Below are 18,420 nucleotides of genomic sequence, written 5' to 3' on the forward strand. Positions count from 1 at the left end.
AAATAGTAATAGTTAATATGCAGAGTGCAGAAGAATAACAGCAGTCCTCCAAACACGGAACTGAAACCAAAGCAATCTGTAAATAGGGTCTTAGGGTAGTAGTTTTGAAACAGCAGAAGTTTTCATGCATTTCAAAGAAACAGCTGTACGGTGTAAACTGAGAGTTACTTAACAGATAAATCTTACCTGTTTATGTTCTGTGTGATACAAACAAGGTCTTCTAATAAGATCAGAACAGCCAGGTTGTGTAAGTAATTCATGAAAACACTTTGCTTTAATTAGATGTGGTCTGCTTAGAAGAGCTTGAGACTTGGAATTTACAATAAGATCATGGTTGCTTTGCATGTCTTGAAAAACAGAGCTTTAGTCTTGTCTTGATCCAGGAATAGCTGCATCTTCCCATGAACAAGGTGGTTTTAGGGCAGAGTTGTCCTAGGGCCTTTTGGTGTAGTGTATGCATTTAATTTTCTTGCTTTCCTATCCAGGTAATCATTTGGTTTATCTGCAGTTGCTCTCTGCTGTCTGAATTGTTTTGTGTGCACTTCATATTCTAACTTGTATAAAGGCCTTAAAAAAAGTTGAAAAGCCCAATTATGAAATATTACTTTCTCGTATAAAAATAAGAAAACTTGTAGTTTGCCTTGTTCATTTTTGCTTATCAGGTTCCTTCTGTGCTAAATAAGTGACAGCTTCTGTTGTTTTTCTTCAAGGTATGCAAAATCCAGTCAAATCAAGACCATGTCCAGCAGTAAGATATTTTTTAAAGGCAGTAGATTCCGATATAGGTAGGTGTTTGCTCTGTCTTTTTCATACTAAGCCCATTTTAGAAAGTAAGAGAAAAGTCACTAATTAATTACTCATGCAAATGGAGGGCTTTTCATTCTTGAGGACCTGTTCACACCTGATTCAGGTCAGGATTCAAAAGAGTTTCAGCTGTCTGTTTAGTGTCGCATAAAAAAACCTGGAGGCTTCCTGGAGGCTTCATGCAGGCTTCTGTCAAAGAGCAGTTTCACCAAACAGGGCTCCACTTCTGGTGCTGTTCCTGTTGAAAGAAAGAGGCACGGCCAGTGGGGAGACTGTATGCCCTCTGCAGCTAGGCAGCTCTGGACCGGGGGTGCGCTGGTGGGACGGTCCGGTCCCACTCCTAGCGTTCTAGCGCAAAAGGTTGCTTTTTCTTCAATAGCTTTGCAGACAAGTGGTCAGCAGAATTTTTGATCTGGAACGTTATATATCTATTCTTTACTTCTTTTGAATGTAACTTAATTGTTCGTGTGTGTATGGTGCTTGGCATGTCATGAGCACACCTTAGTATTTGCTTGAATATTTATTTCATGTTTTAATGCAGTGGAAAAGTAGCCAAAGAAGTTGTGGAGGCAAGCTCTAAAATCCAGAGGGAACCTCCTGAAGTTCACAGGTATGTCTTGACATTCAATATTAAAGTTTAAGGACTGAGGAGGATTGTTGTTCTCTACAGAGGAATTCTCTTTACTCTGTGGTGTAATGACTGTTGTTCTGAGCTTCCACAATGACGCATGCAATCCTTGGGAAATACGTGTTGCCAGCGTTACAAAATTATTACAATAGTGTATTGTCTCCTACATAAAAGAAGTTAATCTGAGCTGCTTTGAAGCTAGGTTTAATCAATGAGTCAGAGAAGTAGCTTATATTATATTCTGTCTTATGACATAGACTGTTATTACATGATCCTGATAGAAAAGTATGTTCTCATTTCATTCCTAGTTCTTGCCCAGTTTTGAAAGATCCTGTTTTGCATATGTATGTGGGTATGTTCAAAAGTATACTGGATAATTTTTCCACAATGCAGTCAAATTAAAAATTGAGAAGTTCATTCAGTAAAGAGAAAAAAGATCAGAAAATCTTTTTCCAGGGAAAAATGTGGCTTGTTAGAATTAAGCAGCTAGACTTTGCAGACAAATTAATGGTTTTTGGTCCTTATCACTCATTGTAGTGACAGTGAAAATTTGAAAATTGGTAAGAATCTAATTAAAATCCTTCCAAAGAGAAGACAAAGGCCAGCAGGAAAAAGCTATTTAAAAACCTTTTTAAAGGGTTACTTAATTTTCTGAACATTCTACAACCACATCCCTATTTTTATTGTGATTTTTTTCAGGAGTCAAGGGTGTTTGGTTTATTTTTAATTGATTGTGGCTATTTCATCTATATTTGAGAGAAAAGTGGATCGTCTTTCCTAAAGGTTATATAGGAATATATTTGCAGCAAATATTTGTAAATATGTTGTCCAACCCCACTATGTAATTAATGGTAAAGCCATGCAGGGTTGCTTTTCAACCTGCTTTTGCAGATTACATTTAAAAATGAGGTAAGTGATGGTCTAGAATGGATTAACTGGGAGCACGGAATGCAGGATATAGGTCCATCATTGAGTCAGGGTAGAATACTTGGGCACACATACAAAAATAGTTACTCAGCTATGGAAGCAGCCTATTGCCTGCTTTTCATAGGGTTTCTGTAGTTCCGGTCTTGCTCAATATGTCCATCAATAACCTGGATGAAGGGGTGGAGTGTACCCTTAGCTTGCTTGCTGACAGAACTGGAAGGAGTGGCTGGTGCTCCAGAAGGCTGTGCTGCCATTCATCGAGACCTGGATAACAGGCTGCAGAGTTGGGCAGGGATGAGCTGAGTGAACTCCAACAAGGGCAAGCATAGGGTCGTGCACCTGGGGAGGAATAACCCCATGCCTGAAAGCAGCTCTGGAGAGAAGGGCCTGGGAGTCCTGATGAACAACGTGTTAACACGTGTGGTGGTTTAGTAGTTGGCGTGGTTTCGGTAGTAGTGGAGGAGGCTGCTGCCTTTGTTTGGCCTGGTTTTGGAAGTGGGGTATGGGGCTGCTGGTGTGGCCCCTGTAACAAGCTTCTCCAAGCAAGGTCCCCAGCTCCAGTTCAGTCCCGCCTCTGGCCAAGGCTGTGCCAATCAACGCCTCTGAAAATAAACCTATTTAAGAGGAGAAACCTGTTGGGAACATCTTTTTGGTTTTGGAGCACTCTTTTGTTTTGGAGGAGGGCAGGGCAGAAGGAGAACCAACCATGCAGTCACCTAGGGCAGTGAGGAGAAGGCTGTGGAGCCACGCCAGTACAGCCATTTCGCTTTGACCCATGGTGGCAGGCTGAGACCCTGCAATCCTCAGAGAGCACTGGTGGAGAAACGGTAGAGCTGCAGAGAGCCAGAGAGAGACCCACGATGAAGCTGGCAAGTAATCCTGGGAAAGGTCCTGACTCTGAGAAGGAATGGTGCTGGGGTGGATCGGTGTTGGGAGAACCAATCCCGGCAGCAGACCTCCCCACTAGCTGGAGACATGCAGGGAGGACTGTCTCCTGTCAGGGGGACACCACGTGGCTGGAAGGCAAAACTGTGAGGAGTGTTTTCCGTGCAGAAGAGTAAGTGGTAGAAACTGCATGGAGGGGACTGAGACCAACACCATCACCCCTGCCCCCACCGTCCTCTGCCCCCTGCACTTAGCTGGCAAAGCTGGGCCCGAAGAAGGAAGGGGTGGGGGGAAAGATGTACTGAAGAGCCGTTTGTTTCTCTTGCTGTTCTGCTCTGATTTCAATTGATCTGGTAGTGGTTTTGTTGTTTAAAATAAACTGATTTTGTTTCCCCTAGTTGAGTCTGTCTTTTGTCCATGACCGTAAGTGGTGAGTGAGCCCTCCCTGCCCCTTGCCTTGACCCTGAAGTGATTAGTTCTGTTTTCTCCTCCTGGAGGGATAAAAAACTGCGTGGTGCTTAGTCACCAGCTGGGTCTAAACCATGACACCATGACCCACTTAGGACAGTGAAGATTTAAAATAAATAGATATTAGAAACTGCTACAGAATGCAAATGAGGATGTAAGTAGCTTTGGGTGTACGTTCATGAGCAAGGAATCATGACAGTTGAACAAGAAAGCTTGTTTATCCCCACAAAACATTTAATGACATGTGACATAGAGTAAGTCATCTGTGACCCAAGTTTACCTAAACACTCAGCCACACGCAGTCCCTTCTTTTCACTTGCTGTGGGTGCTTTATTGATGTGAACTGTAAGTTGAGTCTTTGTGCAAACTTGAAATGCATTTTGTGAAACTTGAGTGTTATACCTATGTACCATTTGAAGTCAGTAGAATCCTTTTCCCTTTCATTTTTGCTTTTGTCAAAAGTACATATTTTATAATGTAAGAGTTCAGTTACTGCAGGGCTCTTACTTCAGGCCTGTGTCCTGTAAGACCTAGATAACTTATTCTAAAGAGCTATTTTATATTCTTGGTAATATGATTTTAAGTTAATGAGTCTCGTGATTGAAGCAAATTAGCAGCATTCTTCAGACTTTCCTGAGAAGACTTGCTACCAGGAAAGCCTGGTAGCTTTTTTTTTTTTTTTTCCCAAGGAAAACCTGCCTGAGCACCTGGAGATGCGGCATAGAGGCAGTGTCTGGGGTGTGTCTGTTAACTGAAGCGGTACAGTTGTTCTGGCTTTAGTCTTTAGCCTGCAGTGCTCAAACCATAACAAATCCTTTACCCAGTCCCAAAGGCAATGGAACAACATCAGGAAAATTATTTTTATCCTCTCTACCTTCCCCTTCCTTGAAGGCAAATACTGATGTGTGCTGTGCATTGTGGAGAGGAGCGACACACTGAAATCTTGCATAAGAATAAAAGCTGATGGGCGATGTAAAGGGAAGTAAACCGGCACAAAACCTTCCCTTACACTTAGAGTGTCGAAAAGTTTATATCTTGAAACGTAACATGGCTGAAAGCAGCGTTCAGTGTGTGTCACAGTTGTAGGGATAAACAGTGTGTTTTGGTTGAAAAGAACCGATAGGTTGCAAAGGCGACAAAATTTGCCCTCAGGGGAGATTTAGTTCTCCAGGAACTAAACAAAAGAACTAAAGTGTTTGAGCTGGGAAGTGCAATGGGAGCTTTAACAGCCGCTTACAGCTACAAGCAAAGATGAACAGCAGGTTCAAATTAAGGGGGTGAATGAAAATTAATTGAAAAACCAATGAGAACTACAAATCATTACTTAAATTCTGGTGGGACAGGAAGGAAAAGAGAATACATATTCAATACATATCCCTCCCACTCCATCCATGTCCCCACATACTATCCCCCGCACACGCAGTCTGCGCTGGAGTTGGGGAAAAAAGGAAAATAAACCCGTGATGGGGGAACGTGGTTCTTTTAACCTCATGCACTTCAGTCCCAAATTGAACTCGTCTTTCTCTGGGTGGCTGGAAAGCTTAAGAGTTACCAGGTTTCCAAGGGATGTCTTGGCTCTCTGCTCTCCCCAGCTCAAAAACGTGCGAGCTACTGGATCTCTGGGGGATGTTTTTGGTTCTTCACCACATAGCAGCAGGCCTTCATCCTCAGCACTCGAACCTTCTTACTTCCCCTCGCCAGCGGCTGCTCGCTCTCCGTGCGGAGTTGGGGGCTTCACATGCTCTGCGTCCCTTCATTCTTGCAGCAATTCTTAGCACCCCTGCCAGTAGGTGACTGCTTCCAGTTTTCTCTTTTTCATCCTTCTGCTGCCACTCAAAAGTGCGTGCCCCTGAAAACCACGCTGGTTGCTGCTTTTTACACGTTTATTCAAAGAGGCGTTGATTGACATGGCTTTTTGGCCGGTGCCAGGGGTGGCACGAAAATCCTCCTTTTGTGCGATAAAAAACAAGAGAAGGTGGGAGGAGCCCCTTTCTGCGCTGGAGCCGAAATCCTAAACCACAAGAGTGTGCAGAGCTTGTAGTGATAGCTGCAGGTCTAGCGTAAGTTATGCTAAGCAATCCTGAGCTGAGGCGTACTGGGCTGCGGTTGCTGCCTTGTGGATAAACTGACCCTGTTCTCCCTGTCCTTTTAGAACCAGCATTACCCAGAGTCGCAGCTCTCCTTCCTTGAACAAGCAACTCATAATCAACATGGAACCTCTACAGCCCCTCCTTCCTTCTCCCCGTGAGGAGGAAGAGGTTCTTTTAAATGAAGGTGAGTCACTTACCCCATTCCTGCCAAACGGTACCAATATTTACTATAAAAGTTGGAAAAAGGTGTGTTACTGGCTCAGGGATATGGAGAAAATCTGGTACTTTCCATTAGGGGTTCCTCATTAAGCCTCTCCACGTCATACTGAGAAACAATCACTAGCTCAAGGAATTGTGCACGAACGTCATGCAAGGTACTTTGTGAGGAGCTGCTGATAAGCTTTTTGTTTCAGAAATATTTTTTTAAATGTTCAGGTTAAAGAAAACAGGAAATAAGTAATTATCTCAGTACCATTTTACTAAATAGTAACAGCAGTTACACAGGAGTGAGAACTGTCAGTTTACTGCTAAGTATGTCGTTTTTCTCGCTTCCCTTTGCTCTTATATGTCTCTCTTCCTTTTCTAGTGTTAAGAAAAACACTCTGCTATTTTAATTCCATTGGCAATAACGGATGTTATTTGGAAGTCAGCTTGGAAAGTTTCTCTAATAATATAATCCCATTTTCAAAAACGGGTGTTACTGGAAGATCAGTTTGAATGTGTTCTTTAGAATGTTTTCCATATATTTGTTTTTTCCTTGATATTTAAAATGTCCCATTCAAAACCTGTATTTTTGAGATCCAGTCATTACGAAGATTGGCATGAACATCTTAGCCGGTTTAAATGAGGATAACTGCATTCTTCCAAATGAAGAAGGAAACCTAACAAACAGTGGTTCTCACTCCAGATGCAGTGAGCTAATTTTTTCAGGATTTGGGAAATATGACTTCTGCTGTTGCTCTGTTGTGGTCAGTTAATGGGAAACAGAAAACAGCTGAGCAAGTACGTTCTTTTTCATGGGAGTATGTCGTAATTTCATTTTATAGGAGTCATATGAACATGTTTTGTTCATTCTTCAGAGTTACAATGCTAAATGTAGTAAGAACAGGGTGAATTAAGTTGTCTGAGTACTTATTATAATTGGTAGTAGTAGGTGCATGACATGTAGTTAGTTTTAACGCTTGTTGACTTGTTTACCCCTGTTGTGAAATACCTGTATCTGAGAATTCACTTTCTGGCAGCCAGGTACCAACACTGGGTTTGTGCTAGGCAGTTGCCACCATTGCAGAATAATGACAGCTTGCTGCTTGTAAGACTGCAGTGCCACACTTACAACTCTAAGCAATTAAATCCATTTTTGGAAACGGCTGATTTACCTTTGTTATACGATCACCAGAGAGTGCTAGTTTCGAATGTATGTATTCCATAAGTTTGAAAGTCATGTTTGCTTTTAGACAAATCGGTTTTACTGCTGGGATTTAATAGAAATATTTGCTGGTGGGTTTCCTGTAGAACGTTAGGCACAGTTAAACACCACCAGCTGCGAAGTTAACAGTATTTAGCACTTTTACAGTAAGTTCCTGCAGCGAACTTGGCTATGTTATCACATTGCAGCTTGAACTGATCTCACAGCTCTCTGACACAGAAGCTGGCACTATTCTTCACATTCACTCAGTCCGCTTCTGTGGATTCCCATCTTCTCCCTTGCACCAGCACTAACCACCCTAGAGTGAACTGGAAAGAGTTAAAAAAACCCCAAACCAACCAACTAAAAAAAACCCCCACATTAAAAAAACGCCAACCAATAGCATCCTAACTGTATGGTGTCCCACTAGTGCCTGGCTCAACCTTTAAGTGGCTCATCAGAGAGGGTTGGGCAAAGTCCCTGGCAAGGGCAAGACCTAAGAGAATTTCATTTTACATGAATATACATGTTTTATCAAATTAAAAAATTAAGCTCAAGTCATCATGCCTTAGGTTTTGCAGGTCATTTCTCAGTGTTTTGTTGCTACTGCTTGAGGTTTTTCAGGCCTTCAGATTCCTTGTTACTGACTCCTGTTTTGTACTAATATCCTTTCTGTCTCAGGAGGAGGAAGGAGACATGATGCTGTAAAGATGCAGCCATGAAATTACTGTCATACATAGAAGGTTATCAGATGGAATTAGATTTTATACATATGAGTGTTGGACACGCTTGGAGAGATCACTTCTACCTTTTGAACCTAAAAGACATTCTTCAAAAGGCACTTAGCTACAGAAGTTTTAAGTGTATCCAGAATTGTGACTGCAAAATACATCTCTGTCAAGATGGCCATATTACATCTTTCTGAATGGTCCTGTTGGGTCCTTTCCATGGTCCTTGATCCATGTGTAGCTGAACATGGTTTATTTGTTTTGATACTGCTGTAAGAATTGTGTGGCTGCTCTCTTTCACCATCTGATTTGATGAGACAGATTATTGCCTGTTCTGATCACTTGGCAAATATTTTGCAGGTGGTAGGTCATGGTCTTTGGCTTTCTCAGCACCTGGTAATATCAGGATTTCGCATATTTGAGTACTCCAATTAAAAAAAAAAAGGCAAAACCACATCTCTAAGTCACGGGATATTAATGTACTGTTGGCAAAGTGATGAAAACTTTTAAGTCACTTGATACTTGTGTGCTGAAGTTTCATACATGAATTATTTCCCTGGTGACGTCATTGACTGTTGAACAATACTTGTTTTGAAGAGTGCTTCATTAGTTGTAGTTTTCTGGTTTGGGGAGGGATTTGTTTTCGCTTTTGTAAACCATGTTTTCTCATTTCAAGAGAAGTTACACAACCATCTGCTGTTTTCTGCTGCCTCTGTAATGGGGCATGAAGCTCAAGGTCTGTCTCTGACACATTACTAATTAGTCATTAGCCTTTCAGCTGGTAACATTGAGTGGCAATTTAGGAGGACAGAAAGTGACAGGAGCTGCAAAACCAAATAGTTACTGAGCATGGACCTGTCGCGTTGCTGGCTCTCTCCTGCACAGGAGAGTCCCAGCCAGCTCTGCAGGATTTTCCTTATCTGGAAAATATTTGCTGAAAAACATCTTCCAGCCATTACCCAGGATGTGCTGCCATTGTCAGGTCATGCAAAGTCATCTTTCTCTTAGGAGGCAGAGATTGTCTTTACTTGCTGAGAGTTAGTAGTAGAGAGAGTTGCTAACTCCTCTGCAAGGTTACAGCATAAATCTCCCTTAGTTTTGTATACATGGTTTGTGGGCAGCAACTGAAGTCTCACGATGATTTCTCTTCTGCATGAATATGGTCATGTGAAACATAAATGATGCATGTTATCCATTGACATGAATGTGCTGCTGTTGGAAATCATTCACAGCCTTGTCTAGGTGACACTTGTGCCCTCGATTAGGCTTTCCTTTGCATATTGAACACAGTGGTGGTTAGACTTTTGAAAGAATTGATGCTTTCCAGTTTTTCTAGCTGTGTACACAGTGGAGAGTCAACCCTTTTTAGTGAGATTTTAATGATCCTCTTTTGATTGCTCCAACAGTTAGGAGAATAAAAAATGAGAAAAGCAGACAGAATCTTATTTTTTAAGTGATGACAAAATGCAGTTGGAAAGTGTAGAGGCACTTGATCTTTCCTCAGATCCTCATGGAAGTGCTAGCAGAGGAGAGAAAGAGTGAAGTGCTTGTCCTGCAGGAGGAAAGAGTAAAAAGAAGCACTGCTGCATATTCATACTATATGGGCCAGGCAGGAGAAAGGAGCCACCACAGTGATGCTTTCCAAAGTTTCCATTGAAGCAGATGACTTTCATGAGAGTCATTGCTTGATGCAAAATACACATTTGCAGGACTTTCCCCTGCCCCCTTCTTTCCTGCATACTTGCATGCACATAATTGGTTTTATGGTGCAGGGGAAACAAGGGCATCGGATAACAAAGACTTGGATGGCACAACGTTTCACAAACAGTAAAAGTAAGTATCCTTCCAGTTGGTCTCCTCTGTGGTTTCAGTGGACCCAGTAAGAGCTCCTTTCCAACTAGGACAGTGTGATGCTGTTCACATGGTTGTGTTCCAGCTTCCAGCTGGAGCAGGTTAGCGGCAGCCAGCATATGTGCGTCATGCCTTTTTTAGGAGCCTGCATATCTCTGCTGGATGGGGATGGGGAAGAACCCAGCCTTCTGAAGCAACGCTTCTTTCTGGTGGGTATGAATGTGTCCAGTAGTTGTCCACAAGTGGGAACGGGAGCACATATGCAAAAAGAGACGTTTTTTTCCAAACTCGAGGAATTTTCTCTTTTTGTTTATACGCAAGCAGGTCAGCTTTGATTCTAGGCTTGAAATCAAAGCATTTTCATCTCATTGGTTTGCCTTCTGACTAAGGTTTGTAAGCACAGTTTAGGATTTTTTCTTTAGTATCTATACATTTTCTGCAAATATTTTCCAGGCAGTGGTGGGGAACTGACGTCAGTGTCCAAATGGAAGCTCTTTAGAAAAATAATGGCCACAGTGTCATCTTGTTCTGTGAAAAACAGATCCTGAAGGCTGGCCTTTTGTTCCACTGTGCTGTGTTTTGATGCCTTGGATATTTTTATGCTTGTGTATATAGTTCAGCTGTTATGTTAGCAACTGCTAACTGAGATGGAAGCTTTGGAAGTTTGTATTGTACATTATGAGGCATTTGGAAATGTTTAAAAATAACCTCTCGTTCTGTTCCCTACTGGGATATTTTTGCTGGCCACGTTAGAAGTTTGTCATTTGATTCATTGAGGCTGACTTGAGTTAGTCTCTTAAAACTCAGTAGGGACTCAATAACAGGTCAAAGCTGGCATGGGTAGAGCCTTTACAAGGCTTTGAGAAGAGGAATTAATAGCCAAAATGGTGAAGTATCTTGTAAAAATCCAAACCAAGAGAAGCATTCATTTGCGGATGGTTAACCACTGCGACAAGGAAGTGTGCGTTCGATTACTGCGGCATGGCTCCAAGATCACAGCCAGGAGGGCTGGTAATTTTACCTTTATTTTACTCAAACCTTCCCCCCAGCCCCCAGGTTTTTTTATGTTAGTAGTGGTCTCAGAAGGGAACTGTACTGCGAGTGACAATGTTACATTGAGTACAGCAGAGAATAAGGACAAATTACCGACAGGAGCAGAGTTACAAATGAGGAACGAGTGAGATGAAGCTTAAATGACATTTGTTGTAATACCTTACATAAATTGTGTATTTATTTGTTCATTGCTAAAAAATGCAATTTTACCCTTGAGGTTTTCCTTGGACTGAGGGGGAGAAATAGTTGGAAACTGTGATAATTTCTGACAAACTAAATAGTTCTTAAATTAGCAGAGAGTTTGGTAGTAGATTTTGAGTGTCAGCTGAATCTAGAAACGTATACGGTCTAGCATTTTACTCAGCTGAGTAGGTTGGGTTGTCAGAGCATAAATTTGTTCATTTTATTTTGCTAGATACTGAATAATTTAATGTGCCAAATAATAGTACTGGGCGGGGGGAGGGGGGGGTTAGGAAGCAGGGGGAGGAGGAATCTGATTCAGATCTCTTTCTTCTCAGTACACCTAACAGGAGTGCAAGCCAAGGAACAAAAAGTATTCAGTATTGCTTTGGATTGCAACAGAAACAAAGGTGGTTTTTTTCAGGTTATTATACCAAGTCCCTTTGCCAAAGATGGATGGGTCGTTCTATCAATCTGTATGTATCTGTTTCCTTAATGTAGTAATACGTTTCAAAATTTGTTTCTCCAGGCTTTCTGTGATGCTCTTTTGCTGGTTTTGCATATGTAGGTTGACAGGATTTCAGTTTCCATGCACCTATGTAAAACTATGACTTTGTATTGAATAGTCATTTGAGAAATTAGTATTTACAGAACAATTCACTGAGAATTCTGGCAAAGACCAGAATCTTTTCACACTTCTGGCATCAGTATTCAGAAATCAGTAAGTACAGCAGATACAGGAGAACCAACTTCTTGCAGTGATTTGTGTCTGAGTAGCAACACCCCCTGGCTGTGTTTTCTTCGTGAATTCACCGCTCAGGGGAAACTGTAGCGTCTGAAACGCTGCACCTAGCTCCCTTCATTCAAAAATAGGTAGCAAAATTGAAAAAGCGTTAGAATTTACAAGTATTTCCTATCCTGAGATCTCAGAGGTTAAGTGCTGGCTCCAAATAGATGCAAACCATCTTGTTGGTTTAATTTGACACTGACCTAGCAACGGATTTTGTGCATGGGGCTGCGTTGTTTCTTAAAACACTTGATTTTGCAGTACTATTTATAGGATGTTACTCCTTTTGGTGTACACCTGCATAAAACCTCTATATCAGCATATGAAGCCTGAGGACTGGAGTTAGCTTGTGCAAAACTCATGGTAGGGGACATAACTCCTTGGGAGAAACCTGGTGACTGGAACCTGGCGAAATATTGTGACTGGAACCACTTCAGAACAATGCTGACTCATGCCGGGAGGGCTCACCCAAACTGAGCAGGGATGCTGAAATGTCCCACTCGTCCTTTTCATGGGTGCTGATCTTTCATGTGCCCAGCTCTTTTCAGCCTTGCTCTCTTCAGCGTGGTGCTGGGCGCTGAGTTGGGGCAGTCCCTTCACCAGCTCCTCCCATTTCCCTGAGCTGCCTACAGAGGTATCTTGCCTCCTCCTTCCTGCTTCCATGAAACACAGTTCTCTTGCTACTCCCCATAGCTTTTTAGCTGCTTAAACCTGGTTCTGAAAGGTGGTCAGCAATGCTGGGGTGGGCTCTTTCCAGGCCAGGGGGAGGTTAGGAACCAAGCACCCCAGAATGCCTGCAGTTCTGCATGCTTGGTTTTGGTTCCCTCTCTGCACTTTGGGTGCTCTTTGCAGGGTGTGAAGGGCAGGGCGACAGTCTCCAGTGGCTGCACTAGCTGTGACTTTAGTTGAACACCGTGACACACAGTGCAGTTGGGAGGGAAGTTGTAATGCCACAGAGCCACAGGGCTCACAACTGATGTGACTTGGCAGCTGTGACAGAGCTTTCCTCCCTGCTAGAAGTTACCATAAAACAGAAGTGGACGGCCAGCAGGAAGGCCAGGTCACTGCCTAAAAAAAGAGGTACAATAAATTGTCATTGATTTACTCTTCTTGCAGAGGTAGAACAGGGGTCTTCTGTGGGCACAGGATGTGTGTAAGGTGGGGATCTATGGCCTTCTACTTCTGAGGGCTAGACATCTGACCGTGATGCAGATCCTGCTTTGATGTAGATACACTCTGTAGGGGAATATTTGAGTTTAGTGCAATTACAATAATTACACTAATGTACATTTTCTTTGTGGCATCCATGCACCTTGCTCACGTGAGAAGGCCACCTTCTCCTTCCCTCTAAAAGGTCATTCTACCCATAGCACAAATAAATTTTGTCAACATTGAAAATAAGCAAAGAAATACACAGTATTTCTAGAGGAAGTAGTGAAAGGGATGGGAAGGAACAGTACTAACTGCAGCCTGGCTGGCCTTACTTGTCGTGTCCATGTGAAGTATTCCCAGCACTGTTCTTTCTGTTTAGAAGAGGGTCATAGGAACTCTTCATGCTTGTGCCTTTCTCCACTATACAAAGTCTTTACAGATGTGTAGTTGTGTTTGCATGTGTCTTAAGTAAAGCTGTGTGCAGTATATCTGGCCGTCAGACAACGTGTAAACCGAATATTTAATAAGCAGAGGATACATTTTTCTGGTGTGCTCTATTTCCAGCAACTGCAGTTCCTTAAGAATGGTGGAGCTGGGGCTGCCCTTCGTCCTGCTAATCCTCAGCTGCTGGTTTTGGCCTCCTTTGAAACACTAGCAGCTGACAACATTTATGTCAGACCTCTTGCACATTCATGTGTGCAGCAGATGACCACTGTAAACTTGGGGTTTTTATTCAGCTGTTCGTGTTCCTGTCTGCTGCAGCAAATCAGAGGTTTGGAGCTGTCCCAGTGTTTGGTGGGAGTACTGAATTTTGGCTAGCATAATGAGATCTCCCTGCCTTTGTAAAAATTGTCTATTTGCCAGAAATTGTCTATTTGCCAGATAGGTGTAGCACGTTTTTGCTGTAGATATATAATAAATAAAATTTAAAAAAAATCAAGCTTATTTACTTGATATTCCAGTAACATGTATTAAAACACTCCGATCTGTGGAATGTAAATTGCTGGTAAAAATGTAAAATGAAGAATGGAAGGAAGTCATTCTTCTCAAGTGTAATGTAATACTCAAGTCATAGTCCTTTAAATCTAAACACAATATAAATTTAACTAACACTACAGAAACAGCAGACTTTTCAAAATCTAGCCCAAAAAATTATACAAAATTATAGCCTTATAAGGGTAGTGGCAAAATAATTGTTATGTATGTATAGGAGCAAAGGATTTACTGCAATTTTGTAGAGTATATAAAGGATATTGGGTTTAGATTTCCTTTAGCTTTTACATTCCCTTTTTCCATTGAAAGACTGAGGGTTTTTTTTTTTTTTCATTTAACCTAGTTTTATTACTTCATCTAACTCTTGAAAGCTATCCAAAAAAGTAAATAATCTGAAAAACTTGCTCCTTTCTTAAATTTGTGTCACTGGAATATTTGTTGTACTGTAGAATGATTTTGAATTTTCCTGTTATATTGTGATATTCTTATGCCTGCGTAAGCGTTGTAAGTGACATGTGCCATAATGATGTCTCTCTTGTGTCTTTGGACACCATCAAAATTGAAGTGACCCAACATACTTATCTGTGTATTGCAACATGACTGTAACTTTGCTGTGGGCTTACACTGACCATGGTTAACAGCTAATTGTTTTCTCAGTTCTTGACTGTGAGAAATGTTGTGTTGTTGTAGGGAATATGAAGGAATGAAAAGAACAGCTTTGTGTTTAATTTTTTAAATATCAGCTGAGCTTGCAACAACAGCAGTTATTACTCATTCTAAATTTTCAAATTTTTTAACGTTCGAACATTTATTTACACTAGTATTTGGCTGTTGTAAAATACAGTTACTTGGATTTAATATGTTTTAACCCCACATAAAACCAGATGAAAATTCTTGTTACCTGCTCAGACTAAGTAGTGGACTTCAAAGTTGATGGTATGTGTGGGAACTAAGACACATATATTTTTATACGACCAATTTTAATACAACCCTTTCAGAAAATACTGATCTGAAAAGGTTCCTCTACTGCCTTCTATCTACAGGTTAATCTCCAGGTCAGAAGTTTGCCAGTTATTTGAGAAAAATACAGTTTTAATGAAAGTTAATATGATCTTTCTTGTTTATGTTCACTATGTATGTTATGCATGCTGGGATTTACTCTGGGGAAGAAGAGAAGGCGCAAGAATCATAAATTGGGGTGACCTTTCTTTGCAGTAGCTGCAGCTGTCCTCTCTATGATGAGAAACACGATGAAGATACGTTACTGACCTTGCATTTAAGCAGGTATAGAGAGGCCTATGGCTGGGGTTCTCAAATTTGGCAGGTTAAAATTAGGTCCTTAAATCCATACTAAGGTGCCCCAAGTAAGTGGCTTAACTTACCTTTTAATCCTATTAAAAGAAAGTGACAAGCGCATTGGAAAATCAAATTGTAGTACTTGTGTATCTAAAGATCTGTGTAGATGCTTAAAGTTGGGCTCCAGAGTTTAAGAATTTGGCTCTTACATTTTAAGACGAGTGTGGTCTCAAATGACTCAGAGTATAGTTTGATGATCCAGCATTATCTATCCTGCCGTTACAGTATGCTTATGAGGAAGATCCCTCCAAATCTGTTCTTACTGTTTAGTGTTCACGTGTGTTGTGTCTAGTTTCAATCAGTTCACACCCTCCTCTTGATGACCGTGGAAGCGTATTTGTTAATGCAAAGACTGGTGTAGGCAGTGTTTCAGCACAAAACACGTTCCATGCTGAAAAGTGATGAATTTCTAAAGTGGCTGTGAGAGGAGAGGACAGAGTAGTTGAGCCAAGGAATTATTAGCTAGCAGTCAAGTTAAGCTAATGAGGACATTAAGCTAAAGCGTTTTCTTTATTGTGGACAAGGTTTCATCTCAGCTATGCAGATCTATTGGCTTGGTGCTGGGGAAGGGAGCGCTCCTGGTCTCTCTGTTCCTGGTACTGTGCTGCAAACGTGATGTGGCTGCATCTGACAAGCCAGCCAGGAAGAAAAGCCATCGGAGAACTAACCCAGGAAGAAAAACCACTCCCTTCCTAGGTTAGCTTTACAGGCTGGCTTACTGTGGGATGAAAGGAGAGGAAGCAGAAATGGTCTTTTTGGTTGGTTTAGCCAGGATGTCAAACCTCACCTGGAGGCATGGCCGTGCTTCTAGAGAGCAGGAAGAAATCACAGGGGAGAGTTCTGTCTGGGCCATTTTGAAAACTTAAAAGGGGAAGTTGATTTCAATAGCTAATGTGCTGTGCTGAAGGGTGTGTGTGTGTGTGTGTTTCCTGAGGGTGGTGTTCTGTAATGAATATAATGGGACACGTAAAATCATGCTCTAAGAAGGGGATTCAGAAGGTTGTCTTGTCAGGTAAGGAGCCATCTGGCTTATTCAAGGAGAGATTTAATGTGAGTAGATTTAAAGTGCATGTTTTCTGTCATGCCTTTAAACTTAGAAATATTTGTAATATGTTGTATATTTTATGCTGCATTCATTTGCATTTCATCTCAACTGGTATTAAGCTCAGTATAAAGTTACCGGATAGTAACAAGTCATTGTTCATCCAATTTTTGGCAAGTCTGTAAACTGGGGCAACTTAGCGAGTTAGCTTACTTACCCTTTCGATTGTCTGGAGATCCTGCTAACAGCTGCAGAGGTCTTGTGGAGTACTCTGTGGTAACTGTCAGGCACTCTGGCAAGGTACTATGGCAAATACTTCCATAAGGAAGTGTCATAACAAGCTTTAAGGTTCCTAACGCAGCAGCCCTGTCTCACAAAGTACTAATCTGCTTGTGTAATTTCAAAGTTTCAACATGTTAACTTTGTATTGGCAGATTTTTCTGCAAATACCGAGTACTTCAGGCTCTAGCAGAAATGCGATTATGTGCCTGTGTTTGTCTCGGGGCAGATCTACTGCAGAGTGACCTGGAGTGCACAAATCTGGTATCAGTTATGAAAGTGAGGTTTTTTGTGGATATGTCCTGTCCTGAGTGTGGTAGTCATGGTAGATATTAAGGGTTGGGGAGGGGTGGAAGTGCGGGCGGGGAGGGCGGGGTGAGCAGGGAAAGAAGAAGAAATTGAAAATAGAGACTGGAAAACAAGCAGTGCAAAATTCGTAAGAGTGAGAAAGTCAAGGATAAGGTAAGTATCATCACCTTCGCTGAAATGTAGTTATGGCTGATGGGAGCTTAATGATCAGTAGCCAATGGCTTAAAAATACTCTTTTTCATATCTAGTCAAATAGAAGGAAAGTAGTTTTCAGAAACAAAGTTAATGATTTCAGTACATTGAATGGTAGCTACTGTTCTTAGAGCTAATGTAAAAAAAAATAATCAGTGACATTTTCAATAAAAAATGTGAAAAGGCTTCTGATCTCAAAGTGAGATTTTTTGCAGAATTTTGGTCAATTATTGTTGAGTTACTATTTAAAATTGTAGCTTACAATTGTGATCCACAATGCTTCTAAGCTGTGTATTTTCCTATGTTGTAGATACCTTTATGATGGGACTTTTGGTTTTCACTTTTTATGCTGTATCATGTGTTTACAGAGTAGTCATGCATCTCTTCCTTACAGCATGGCTCCAGTCATGCTTTATTTCCCTCATCTCAAAATGACCACAATGAGCCTTTTGTTTGGTTTAATTTTTTTCTATGTTTGCCATCGTTTAATAGAAAACTTTTAATAGAGCTTGCTGAGACCCTTTTCCTTGTTACTGAAAACCACTGTATGTCTCGTGTAATTAGCACTGGAGAGGTACTGCTTTTCTGGTTACTTGTTTTTCTGTAATAATACATTTTATTTTATGCCATATTGTTTTCAAGTCTCTGAACCTTAATCTTTACTGCACTAAAACTGGAATGAGTCTTTGATGATGTCAGTGTGCTATCTTTAACAGAGATCTTTTGCTGAAATCAAAGAATTGAGCTAATTTAAATTATAAATAGTACTTTGACCTGAATTTCCTGAGTTACCTGTTGGACAAGTCGTGTAATCTCATGTTGGTTTTACCTGCTGTATCCTTCTCTAGATGTTGCATTCAGATTAGTCATTAGTAAAGAATGGAGAGATGCTAAGAAGTACTAAGTGGTATTATATATTACTGTTGCATATGGTATTTTGTATGGTCTGTTCCTTTTGCACGTAGATGGCATCCGATGATAGTACTGATTGTTGGATGTGGGACAAATGCAAAACTGTCACTCCATCCAAGCTCTGTGCCCGACTCGTGTCCCTTCCACTCTTGCAGCTGACTAACAGCAGACGACTAACAGCAATCACGACAGTGTTGATGTAGCTGCCCAACAGCTAGACTGTTCTGCAGGCTTACTGCTGTTAGTGTTAGACTGGTAAAGGGGAGTCAGTTCTGAGAGGAGAGAGCGTGGGCAAAGTGGGGTCACAAGAAACAAGCATACCAGTAAGTCTAAGAAAGACTGCCCTGTAAGGGGGAGAGAGAAATTTAAAGGGGGGGGG

At 41.3% G+C, this 18,420-nt stretch overlaps 1 protein-coding gene across 1 annotated transcript in view; it reads left to right on the forward strand.

The window, feature by feature from the left end:
* Window positions 1-710: 710 nt before the first annotated feature.
* The window catches only part of LOC104495381 (FERM domain-containing protein 3-like), a gene marked incomplete at its 5' end in the record, with an annotated part of 19,052 nt that continues 1,342 nt past the window's right edge, over window positions 711-18,420 (forward strand). The window contains 3 exons of the mRNA XM_010138346.1: window positions 711-785; window positions 1,346-1,414; window positions 5,865-5,986. Coding sequence (XP_010136648.1) covers window positions 711-785; window positions 1,346-1,414; window positions 5,865-5,986 — 266 coding nt within the window. The remainder of the gene's footprint in view (window positions 786-1,345; window positions 1,415-5,864; window positions 5,987-18,420) is intronic.

The sequence above is a fragment of the Buceros rhinoceros genome, unplaced genomic scaffold (genome assembly GCF_000710305.1).
Source record: "Buceros rhinoceros silvestris isolate BGI_N320 unplaced genomic scaffold, ASM71030v1 scaffold5456, whole genome shotgun sequence".
NCBI classification, from domain to species: Eukaryota; Metazoa; Chordata; class Aves; order Bucerotiformes; family Bucerotidae; genus Buceros; species Buceros rhinoceros.